The 13,133-nt window shown below is 39.5% G+C and overlaps 1 protein-coding gene and 1 long non-coding RNA gene across 2 annotated transcripts in view; both read right to left on the reverse strand.

Moving 5' to 3' along the window:
* The window catches only part of LOC144472360 (potassium channel subfamily K member 6), a 98,436-nt gene extending 95,705 nt beyond the window's left edge, over positions 1–2,731 (reverse strand). Inside the window, exon 1 of the mRNA XM_078185367.1 lies at positions 1,812–2,731. Within this exon, the coding sequence (XP_078041493.1) occupies positions 1,812–2,171 (360 nt within the window). The 5' untranslated portion in view covers positions 2,172–2,731. The remainder of the gene's footprint in view (positions 1–1,811) is intronic.
* A 955-nt stretch (positions 2,732–3,686) lies between these two features.
* The window catches only part of LOC144472887 (uncharacterized), a 432,141-nt gene continuing 422,694 nt past the window's right edge, over positions 3,687–13,133 (reverse strand). Inside the window, exon 6 of the long non-coding RNA XR_013494472.1 lies at positions 3,687–3,944. This is a non-coding gene — a long non-coding RNA (uncharacterized LOC144472887). The remainder of the gene's footprint in view (positions 3,945–13,133) is intronic.

The following is a 13,133-nucleotide window of genomic DNA, read 5'->3' on the forward strand; positions in this document are numbered from 1 at the left end:
ATTCTTTTATAGCAACTTTCTAATTTTTGTTATGGCCCTGGATAAAAACTTGAAAAACATGAATATTTGTACTGTTTTTGTCATTTCAAGCAATAGTAAAGTTAAAAAGAAATGCATTTTGGTAATTGCTTAGTAGACTTTTATCATCTAAAAATATTCAAGATTTAGGCCTATTTTAAGAAAGTCTTTTTTTCAATCGTTTCTAAGTATACGACCATTTTTCTGCATGTGAATGCAGCTATCGCTTGCGTCTTTAACGTAGAGTATAAACAGTTAAAGGAGTCCATTGTCAGAACGTGTAATTTAAGAGCAGTAGCCGTGAATAACATCGTGAAAGCGGAAATATCCTCGCGCCATAGGAGTCCTTGCAGGACGGGTTTCACTTTAAGAAAGAAAGTGAATGGGACGCTTGATCGATAAAACTTCCTTGAAACGAACGTTAACGGCGATTCGATTGTCTTTGAATTCAAGGGAAATTGAGAGGAAAACCAAATCAAAGTAGAGGTATCATGGTAAATTGAGATTCGTTTCAATCGACACAATAATCAACGCTTCATTTTATTTACTACATTTTAAACTCGTTAATTTCTACACCACATTTCTTAAAATTCACATTTCAATAAATTAATTAAACGATATTCTCGCGGTTGTTTGGTTTTCCGACATAATGAAAACGGATCCAAATACTATCTTAACAACCGCAGATTGTATTTATATTTCCGCTTGTTGTTATTAACGGATTTCTGACTGCATGTTTCGAAATAATTGTCCCAGTGCAAAGAGTGCGAATATAAGAGCACGCGCGAAACAATGAAAACTAAATTATTCGCTCATGCCAGCAATTGTAATGTGATTACAATGATTTTGATATGTTTGCTTTGTTTTCATTTTCACCGCCATTGAAATGAAAATAAGATTATGGCAACGTCGCATTTATTGCTGCGAATATAGGGAATTTAAAGCGAATTAATAGCGCAGAAAATGTACATTTCAGGCATTCGCGCGTTTGTGGAAAACATGAATTGACATTACTGCAAATTGCGGCTGAATATTGTTCTCTATTGCATTAGCTTCGATTATAAATCGAGTATAAATAAAGTACGGTTCTGTAATCTCCTCCTTTCTAGTTAAGCAACGTTTTTCAAGCTTTTCTCTGCACAAACTGTTATTTACATTTTTATGACTGATAATAATGTTATTATTAATATTTGAAAATGCGTATCGAGTCTCTTTCAATTATATTTTGCAAATATAGTAGCCGTCGATAAGAAATATTTAAAGTATATGTTGAGACATTACATTAGTGTTAGATTTTGTGGGTCTAACTATAAATTGGGTAATTGGGAAATTGGAAAATTAAAAATAATAGAATTCGTCAAGTTGTCATCGTGTTCCTTCTAGGGGATGCAAGGGGTTAAAGAAGAGATTGCATCTTAAAAGATGTCCGAATATTATCGTTGCCCGTTGTATATTCATTACGTATTGTAATCTTTATAAAAGCGCTCTGCTGATATTAGTTTTATTTTTAAAAAATGCATACATTGTTACAGCTCTATCACGCTATTTATCTGAATTCGCTAGGTGCCCGGATATTTTTACACGGCACTGTACCTATAATATTTCAGCCGCGAGGTAAACGAACGCGCGAATAATAGAATAGGTTCGCAATATCCATCCAGCACTTTCCATCGCGGAAAGAACGGATCAAGATTTCAGTTAGTCAGCCGAGAAGCGTTCGAATCGCTATAGAGTGTAGTGGAAAACGTGAAAACAAAAATTCGGTGGAAAAATCAGCAGGTGGATACACTCACCTGATTCATCCAAGCTGTTGAGTTCCGTCTGGTGGGTTGGCCCCGCGCTATTGTAGTGGCAAGTGTCCTTTGTTGTATCCCAACGTCGGCGCCGCTTTCAATGGCGAGGAAGATAAAGCTACCTAGCAGAGTATAGCCCACGAGGAGGGCGCATATCCCTAGGTTTATAATAAAACCTTTCAGGAAGGAGTGTTGGCTAGCCTTGTCCGGCACTCCGCCGAAGCAGAGACACCTCACTTGTCTCGATGGATGCGTTTTCGAGCGGTCCGACGTGGACCTCTTCAAGGACGACGTATTGCCATTATTCGCGGGCTTGAAGCCCTCGTAAGCCCTGTAATGTCTCGCGTTGTCCTTCTCCATCCTCTTTTTTCCCGTCCTGCCGGATCACCTGGTTCTGTCCTCTGACTCACATTTGTCGAACGGTATCTTAGCGCAGTCGGTCGTTCGCATTTCTCGACTCGATCACCGACGCCCGAGGAGAAAAATCGGCAGATAAGCTCGGACCTTGGATCTATCCCCGGGTTCTCGCCTCCTTCGCCGGCTAGTCTCGCGTTATTCGCGCAGCTCGGTTACGGACAAATCGAACGTGTTCGAGCCGAAACCTTTCCGAGCTCCTTCTCCGATTCTCTCCGGCGTTTAACACCGATTCATACCTCACGCAGTCCCGAATATTAACCGAATCGGTACGTCAACGTCGACCTTGGACAGCTCTTTCTTCAACAGTTTTCTTCGCGACCATCTTCGAGATCTGTGCGAATCCATTCGAACCGAACCTACCACGTCCACGCCAGCTCTCCGGTTATCAGATTTTCCAGTGCGAGCGAGTCTCGGTTCGAAACACTCCATTGGTCGAGTCCGGCGCTGACAAATTACCAACGGTTTACACGGGAATGTCGGGCGCTGAGCGGGCGCGGACAAGGACACGGTCCGGCATTTTCGCGGAAAATTTCGCCGCGCGAAGACAGAGGGCCGTTGTCGGGGAATCGACACCCTGATCGCAGTCACTGTCGATTTTTATTATCCTCGTAGAAAACGGTCGTTCGATGGCTACCGATCGCGAGAGGATTTCCCAGGATCGGGGGCGCTCCCGTCATTTTTCTAGAGGACTGCCATGCGCCCCGTCCGCACTGGAACGCGTTCCAGAATTCTCTAGATAAAATCGATGTTTGAGATATTCGCCCGGGATATTAGTTTCTCTTCGGCGCGGTTTTCCGTGGACACGGTCCTCGCCCTTGGGATATTACCTCTTTAAGGGACGCATACGCTTAAGAAATATTTATGCGCGTCGCGGCTGAATAACGTCGAGTTTTATTGAACAGCCCGTTATCGATGCATAATGTGGCGCGGCGTTCGCGGCCCCGGTCACCCCGGACTCACCGTTCCAGTTATTTATAGTATCGATAATAATTTTCGGCGACAAGGCCGTGGTGTTCTCTCGCGGAGGATGTATCGATCGATCAAATTCGAAGGAGGTCGATGGGATACACTTCTAGGTCCCTTTTCCCGCTGTCGGCGGAAAAATAGAAACTTAGGGAACGGCGCGGAGTGAATTTCAAGAGTGTCTCCATAAGTCGCTTAAACTTTCTTTCGCAGCAGATGAATGTAAAGCCAGGCAGCGGGTTCCTGCTACCCCATCTTTTCTTGGCGGTAGCGCGGATGTGGCGGCAGTGTCGGGTACGCGACCGGCAAAGAAGTGGATGGCAATTTCAAGGCTTCGTTCCGACAAACCGGATTTCCGGAATAAGTATTCCCGATGCAAGTCGCGGCTGCGTGGTTCCGCTCATCGCTCGACCCGTCTCCGTTCCTCCCATCGCACCACCGCCAACCCCCCCCCCCCCCCCTCCCCCACCTCCTCCTCCTTCCTTTTTTCCGGGTTTTCTTTCTGTTCGCTTTGTTCGCCGACCTGGCAATCCCAATTTAACGGGGGACTCTCGTTCCACCGGCAGGTGAGAACTCGTTGCGAAAAGCCGATTAACACGGTCAGGCTCGATCCGGTAATTTGCCTGCGCCTTTCATGCCGGCGCGCCGCGCTGTTTTCATTCCGCACGCCCGGCGAATAAATCAGCAAAGCCGCGACGCGACGCGACGCCCAAGCTGCCCCCCGTCCTTCTCCTTCCGCTCGATCGAGGTAATCTGCAAACAGAAGCGAGAAAATAGGATTGGTCGATTGGATTTCACGTTTACTTTTCTTTACGCTCCTAGCCCGGCGCGGTATTGCGGTAATATTTCAATGCGGAGGCGAGGCCGAGGGGCGCGAGAGAACCTTCAGCGATGGAAATGGAACTGACCGTTTCCCCTTTCTACCATCTCCACCGTCGCCTCTCTCTCCCTCTCTCTCTCTCTCTCTCTCTCTCACACACACACACTGCTTCCGATATTTGAGACACCCAGCCGTGAAATTTGCAATGTGAGACGCTATCGACGCTGCCATATCCGAGATGTATTTATGGCGAAGAAGATGCCACGAAAAAAGGCTTAACCCCCATTGCACTACGACTCCTTTTACGTTGCGTTAATTATTTTATTTAGTTGCATTTTGACATAAATCGTAAGAGAAGTATTTTTATTGTAAGATATAAAATTGCTATTTCCATATGATGTGTATACACGTCGTACGCAGCTAACAGATTAATACTTTTCTTAATAGGATCAGATAATTTTTATTTATTGTATTGTCCTTATTTATTCTCGTTTCTTGATTTTGATAATAGAAAAATTCAATTTGATTTCGATTTGTAAGAAATTAATAATTTATTAATTTCGTAGATTTTTAAAAGAGGGTATATTTTATTTACAAAAAGGTAAAAATATGATGTATAGAAAAATATGAATTTAGAGTGAAAAATCTGTGTACATAAAATGTAATGAATCATAGAAAATGATAATATTGTGGATGGAACAAATTCTTTTAGCGTTGCATTTAAAATATCTCTGAGTGCAAAAGGCTAACACCACACAATGTTCACGATTTCATATTTCACATGAAAATGATCGAATTTATTGTCGAACGGTCGGATAAAAACTCTTAACGGTCTTTAACTCTTCTACTATCGAAATGTGTTTTTTTGTGACGGAGTCATTTTTGACCTACACTGAAATTCTCCTAAAACATATTTGCGGTTCTCCCCACTCTAGCTCGTCCTGATTCCAGCGCAGTGGACGAAGAGTTAATTAATAATATTGGAAAAATTTTAGTATAGAAAACCGTGACATGTTGTAATTCTTAAATATTTTCTGGTCTGAATAATTGATATCTTTAAAATTATTGTATGATATTTTTCAAAGTTAATTTACACATTTTTTAAAATCTTAGATACAAGAATTATATTCTTTCATATCGTCAAAAATACCACTCATATGCAAACAATATGTTTTGAAAGCCAAGAAGAAAAAATATATCGCCCTTACTTTGTGGAATCCTCAATTGCAATATTTTTTTTTAATAAAATAAATAATAAATATATACTTCGACTAATTAAGATTCAACTGATTCATACATATTGCTACATAGATAAATAATCGCTATACTCGCGTAGAATTTGCGAAGTATTAATATAGAAAATTTGTTTCATCTGCAATTAATATATACGTGTATAATTAGAAAAAAAAAAGAGAAAAGTATTCGAAACATTAAAATGCTTAAACCTCTTGAATGCTTAAACGAACAGACAGCGAATGCAACATTCTGAATTATCCAACGACAAACTTTTCTGATTAATAAATGAATCTCTTGGGACTAGCAGTCAAGTTTTGCATTTTCACCTGTTTTTGTATGCGAAACGGTCTCCTGCCCAGCTATATCGCTTGTCTCGTTATATCCAGTATGTGCGCATAAATTATTTATCCGGGACGAAAAATTTGTTGGTAGTAACTTTCGGATGCGTCAGTCTTCATATTTAAATTCTCGCTTATTATGAATGGCAAACATTTTGAGACAGTCATTTTGTACTACCCACCTTTACTATTTTATTAAAAGTATTAGGACATTTACATAAAATTCAAGAAATATGAAAACCCGATAGGAAATTACTTTAATTTTTAAAACTTATTTCGCAGTTAATTATATCGTGTACTGTATATTTTTATGTCAATTTTATAAAAGAAAATTAAATGATTTCGTCGACATACTTATCGCGTTTTTTAAATTACTTCTTAGATTAATTTCGTCATCTGCTTTCTTAGTTCTTTGATTATTTCTGATACTTTTTAGCGGCATGCATTAAGAAAATAAATGCATTGAATGGATAACTTAATTGCATAAGTAACGAACACCTAATATGTATTTTGTAACTTAATATGTATTTTCGACAATATAATGCCATAAAATAAGCAAACATTCTAATATTTTTGGTGAGGATGTACATGACGATGTAGATATGTGCCTATTACAATTTCAATGCTCTCGGTTTAAAAATGTATAGAAACAGTTTTGTATATAAATTGATACCTCTTCCTGGATCTTAAATGTTGATAGGTAAATATGAAATAATATAGATGATCAATTTATACATCAAACTTTTCATTTTCCATGGAACTTGATAAGAGGCACGGAAACTACCCTAGCGTCCAAGCTATTTAATAATCAATTTAACGTGCGATACCACGTGTAAGGATAAATCCAATGTTCGTTAAATTTTTGATACTTGAAGGCGCTCTATCCGCGAATATACGACCTAACAATTCGAAGTATGTCCAATAGAAAGTTTAAGCAGAAACATATCTTCCTTAGAGCAGGTCCTGGCACGGCGATCTACGACGTAAATGGAAATCCAATGGAGAAATCCTTTCTTCTAAAGAAAGTCCGAGGCGGACCAGTGGTCCATCGCGAGTTCATAGGTGTGCTTGAACGCTTCTTGCCGACCGTATCAAATTTCACGAAGAATTAGAGATCCGACGCCGAGGAGAACGGTTTCGATGCGCCTTGGAAGACAGTTGAATTCTGGGCAGACGTAGTAGACCGGTTGAATTATCGTGGAAGGCCCTTGGGGAAATCGCGTAGAAGTTCCCGCGTGATGTTCCTGTTTCCGGGCGCATGTCGAACGGTCCTCGAGAACTTTCCAACGGGAAGGCTATAATCGACGATCATCCGCAAATCCGCTAATACAGGTCCCACGAAAATCAGACAAAAGGAAGCGCGGGAAGGCCCGCGACGGATGAAAATGACGCGATGTAACGCAACGACGGTCGCTGCGACTGCGGCGACGGCGACTGCGGCGACGGCGACTGCGACGACGACGACTGCGACGACGACGACGACGTGTGCGGTGCGGTTAGCGAACGAAAAGTCGATTCGTCGTAAGCGCGTACCGGGTCTTTCGAGCCTTCGACATCCATAAATGCATAGCAAGATCAACTGGTTTAAAGCTCCGGAGTTCTTCATATCCGAGCGTGATTCAAGAGCCGTGGCTGGCTAGATGTTCAGTGATATTTAAATTCGAAGATTCCGCGGAAGCTTTTGTACCTTATACGTGGGATATATAGGAGGCAGCTCCGACGTCACAGTTGAAAACTGAAAACGTTCCTACGGTATTTTTAATATCGTCGTAACACAGAGTTATTGAAATTCCTTGCCGAGCACAGTCAGACACGGCGCAGTTACGTTTCGAATATGCGCAATGATAAAATCGGTATATTAATAATAACTAAATTAAGGATTTTATGCATTTGCGACGAACATGAGTACCAGTTTTGACCACGTTATGGATTTATATGAATTTTAACAGTTAGCATAATATCTTTATAAAACACATTTCTTTAGCATAACACCGTTAAATCGTTTTACAAATTAATTTAAAATTATTTGCATTCACATTGTATGTGTTGATAACACACCAATATTTAAAAAAGAATTTGTATAGAATTGATAATGTTATTTGTGATACTATAGCAAACCAATTAAATTATAAAGTGTGGCTTTTTCTTTAATGAAACATGGGTTATAGTTGCTATTATTGCGAGACAACAATGATGTTCTTTCCCAAAAACAGTTTTCACGTTTGGCATCATAGTGGCATTTCGAGGAAGGAAAACAATTCATTCTAATTATGCACGGAAAACAGGATTAAATTCGAAATTTGCCGTGCCACCAAATGAGTAGTTATCAAAGGGATTTCGCGTTACGGCATCGGTAAACACGTAACCGCTGTAACTTAATTGAAACAGAGCGGGGAGTATGCACTACGAAAACCGTAAAATTAAACAGTTTAATTCCCCGAATGCCTCTCATATCTTGCCCACCGGTGGCAAAGACCCGCCCTAGCTGGCCAATGGCAGCGCGCAATTACATTCCGATGGTTCGTTTGTGATTCCGCGGGATGGCGAAAGACTGTAAGAGCCTTTCAGAATTCGATACCAGCGACGAAAGCTCTTCCGCCGTTTGCTGCGTCGCTTTTACCAGTCAGATGCTCGAAGAATAATGCACCGAAGGATTTATTGTTCCCTGACTTCAATCCCACGCGGTGTGGAATCCAAACGAGTTCGAGGCAAAAGCCCCGAAACAGCGCGGATACGTATTTGCGGAAGAAAATTGGACGGGTACAGCCATCCCTGGTGCCTTTTCGTTTACAAGCGTAGCCGAACTTAGCAAACGATTCGCACGCCCCTCCCCCGAAAATAAGCCAATGAATTTGATCGCGTTGGATACTAACTCAATGCTAATTTATTGTACGACCTGATCGATCGTTTCGCTTCGATCCCCCCTTTTTACCGACAAAGAAACGAACACCCTTTCCAACACAAACTGCCGAGGCACGCTCGCTACCATAAATCGGTTCCAGCGATGGCGCACGCATGGAACTGACCTTCCACCGCTTCCGTTCCGATTCCCAACCCTCTTACTTTTCGTTTTACGGCCCGTTTACGAGCAAACTCCCATCCTTATGTAAAGGACTGATTGTTCTTCGGCTCCCCTTAATCTTTTATTGTAAACAATCAAAGAACGGACGATACGAAGTTTATAGCTCATCAAAGCGGCCCACGGATCGCAGGCGGTTTTATGGAAACCCGACTCTTAGCGCGGATACCGTTCTCTAGTTAGCAGTTACCACCGATCATGATGCAGAAATGTTGCTTGATAACAGTTTTATGGGATGTGGCGATACTACGAATAATCACCGCGTACATACATGAATATGTATTGCGCGGTGATTCGAGAATATACTGATGCATTCGTTTTTTCTTTTATGGTGCAAGCTTGAGAAACCACGTAAAATGTTCAAGTACTATAAGAAATCGTCCTGTTGAAATGTTAATTATTTCTTGTTAATAAATAATTAACTATAGACTTAGGGAAAACTGAGGTGAGACAATTTTCACTTTTTGATTTATACAATCTTTAATTTAACTAATATGCGACGACAATAAATTTATTCGAATTTAGCGAGAAAATTACGAGATATAAAAGAAATGTTTTCCATTTTAAAAGAATAGCAGACTTCTTTTCGAAACTACCTCAGCGTTTGTCCTTACACAGTTTTCTCCGTTTAACGTGTCTGTTTCAAAGCCAAAATCGTAAAGAGAATCGTTTCATCTTATCGCTGCGCGGCCATTCAAATCCTTGTTCAACCTGCAATGCTACAAATTTTATGTCGGAGCAGTATCGCAGCCGAATGTGATCATGTCCTATGTGTGAGTTCTACGACAAATAGCGATAATACTTCGCACACGGTTTATTATACTCCGAACTCAGGGAAAGATTTTAACGTCATAAAATTTGTTTCATTTATGCAATAACTTGATTTCTTTAATCTTGCGGCGTTGCCCGGGTTCGTTTAAACCCTAAGCCTACAAAATTGTTATTTAATCATCTAATTTCTGGCGATTTAACAACTTCGACTGCCACGTCAACAGTATCATAAAATTATGGTCTTTTTGTTTAATTGAAGAAAAATCGCAAAGCTATAACATTTTTAAATTTTGCAAGTCTTAGACAGATTAAGGATCGATGATAGTTTGTGCAGATCTTAACTAATCTTAAATAATATTAACTTGCAGATCTCATTAAATAATTTTATCACCCACATTCAACTGGGTTAGAATGATAATGGCGCAAGTCTTCATTGTGAGAAACAGGAAATGTTATTATTTATTAAGATGTGTCTCGTTTATTAACCAAGTTTATTAGTAAGATAATATAGAGTTAAGTTAATTTACAGTAACCTTATAATAATAATAATTAGTCATTTGTCTTTTTATCATTTTGGCGTTTTTAGAGTACACCTACACAATTATTTATATAATATTATTAATTATTGCACGTATATATATACGTGCATTCTCAATTGTATCATAAACACATAAAATCCGCAATCCAAAAATGATTTCGCAAGAAATTCATTCGAAACGTTTTACAGTTTTTTACATTCGATCGTAATTTACTATTCACGTGAAAAATTAATTTAAAAAAGCTAGAACAGCGGCGCTGCAATTTGATGCATGAATAAACAAAGGGCTTCGTGTAAAATTAAAAGCTGAATCATTTTGAGGACAGATGGATACTGTAAATAAAATGTGGCGTACGAATTATTAAAGCGTCCAAAAATTGGAAAACTACGTTTCTACTTTGTTTCGTTGCTTTAAAATCTCGGAGTTTTAAAATCTGTGCTGTATCAACTAATGAAAGTGTATTTTTAAAAATCGTACGTTAAATTTGTGACAGCGAATACTCAAAATGACCATGATAAATTTGAAATCTATTAGACTATCGATTCGAAAAGAAAATTATTTAGTCTCGGTTTAAAAAATATCATTTCTAGATAAATTCAAAATAAGAAAAAAATCATTTTAATTACAAATTGGGTTAACACGTTCCACTATTTGTTTTCCGAAAAAGTGACACTGTCGTGAGATGAATAATATCAGCAATTATTTCAATTTACTTGTGAGTTAGCGAGTTCTAATAAAGAAAACGATATTCAAGAATATTTAAATTACATTCTCAAATTTTTCGATCTCAATAATATTGCTAATATTTGAGTGACAATTGTCTACAAACTGAACTGGGTTTGAATGACCTACCAAAGTTAAGATATACGTATTTTAACCCTTTGCACTCGGAGCCATTTTATCTGTAAATCTGAAACAATTTTTCTGGTTCGTGGTATTTCCATTCTATTTAACAAAATAAATTTTTATGCATACAAAATTTATTCGTGTAACTCCTACCAACAGTTTTACTACTTGACAATTTTTTAAATCTAAACCTTATTGTTCCAAAAATTATTTTGGAATGAAATAGAATAATTTTAGTGGTGCTTTAGAGTCACCACTCGAGTGCAAAAGGGTTAATCTTACGAAAAATACATTTTTGAATTGGCTAAGTTTTCGCTATTTTCGAGCTTTATCAACAACGTATACAATATTAATTAACAATTTTATCACGATAAAATTCGTTTAAGGGAATTTAAAAAATTCTAGACAAGATTTGCCAATTCGAGAGTTTTAACAAAACACTCGTTTGCATCAGAATGATGCTTTTAATCAAGTTTGCCTAAATAATTTATTTATTCGTAAATTATTTTGGATAGCTTTTGAGGCGAAATCATCCAACGATCGAAACGGATGATTTGACCACATGTCCTGAACTCGCCAAATTGGAAGTCGCCTTCGAACATATCGTTTCCTAGGCTGTTCATCTTCCAACAGAGTAATATATCGCGACATGGTGGACCTTAAAATTGCAGGACGGCCACGTTTCATCGAAGGACGTCCGTTCTCGGAGATTGCACCGCAGCTGGCTCGTACATTAGCATTTATAACCAATTCACGGCAAGAATCGGGAGATAACTGGCTCAGAAAGTCAAGTGCACGGGGACTCCACCCTCTCGGGCTCGCGCCTCGGTCGTTGAGGGTCACGGATGCGCGACTTTATGGGGGGATGGCGACGTCGATGGTCATGGGAAACTGGAAAGGGACGAGAGAGGGTCGCTCGTAAGGGGACGGCGACGGAACGGATGAGGGAGACGGTTAGTGTGAAATGCAATTTTTCCATTCGGTGCTCTCCCCGAAGCGCGCGCGTTCTCGCGGCGGGGGAACCACCTGTGCTCGTCTCAGCGACTTTTAAATTCGTACCATTGTCGATTCTATTTGCTGAAAAATGTTTATTCAATTCCGTTTACCGTCACTGCAAGATATTTACCCGCTCGCTTTTGCTCGAACAGCCACGTCGCACCACTACAGGCAATGGGAATTGGATGAGGTCGAGATGCGAGGCGGTGGCATGCCGGTGGTTTGGGGTGCTGCGACGGGCCGCGAGGGGGGTTGGCAGGGTCGGAGGGAGCGGGATGGAAAGGGTGGGAGTGGCCGTGGACGAGAGAGACCGCGATAATTTCTCGCTAAGCAAAGTGGAACAAATTTTCCGGCAAATAGAGCACCGCCAGGTAAGTGTTAAAACGGCTTTGGTTTATGAGGTGGAGATATGACTTTTTAAACCCCTGCCTGCTGACTGTGCTAATTCGATATTGGCAAGGGCAATATTTCTTCCGGCATGCGCGACCAACCCGACGAGCTCGCATTCATTTTGCTGGAACGTGAATGCACGTGCATTTCGTTTAACCGGTCGCGTCTGTGAACCTGAGTCAAGGGTGTGCTAAGCGTATCTCCTTATCTTAGTTTCATAGAATTTCGTTTCATTGAGAAATACCACTTTAACGGAATTATTATTGGTCTGTGGTTTCATGCACTTATGATGAAATGAAAAAGGTATCATTGTAAGAAGAATTTAAAAGGTTTGTTATTCGTGTATTAGGCTGCAGATGCTTTCGATAAAAATTCGTAGAAGAAAATCACAAAAGTAAAGACGTTAAAAAAGATTAAAAATACTCTGACATTATTTTCAACCTTTTACAATAATTAAGACAAAAAATTCACTTCTACATTATCTCCAACCTTTTACAATAATTAAGACAAAAAATTCACTTCTACATTATTTTAGTTTATTTTCTTGAATTTAGCCTGCTGATTTTATCCATTTATGGCAGAAATCAATTTATAGCTGAAATATAAATTTGTACATAAGATTTGTTACATATAATTTTCTTGGTAGACTATTATTTTGCATTAAGGTGTACAATTTTTATTACGTATCAAATCCGCAGTTCGTTTATGAATTATTAAGATTGTCGAAAGCAAAAATAAATGTCAGGTTATGTCAGGAGTGTATAATATTTTTACCTTGAATAATGATATGCCTTTAAGTTATTATATTTTAAGGAGGCCAAATTTGGACATCAAATATACAGTGCGTCAATTAAAACTGTTATTTTTAAGGAGAAACGCGCTCTTTGACCTTCCATCTTTAAACTGCAATAAAAACGAAACTAAATA

Source organism: Augochlora pura, chromosome 7 (assembly GCF_028453695.1).
Source record: "Augochlora pura isolate Apur16 chromosome 7, APUR_v2.2.1, whole genome shotgun sequence".
Classification (NCBI taxonomy): Eukaryota; Metazoa; Arthropoda; class Insecta; order Hymenoptera; family Halictidae; genus Augochlora; species Augochlora pura.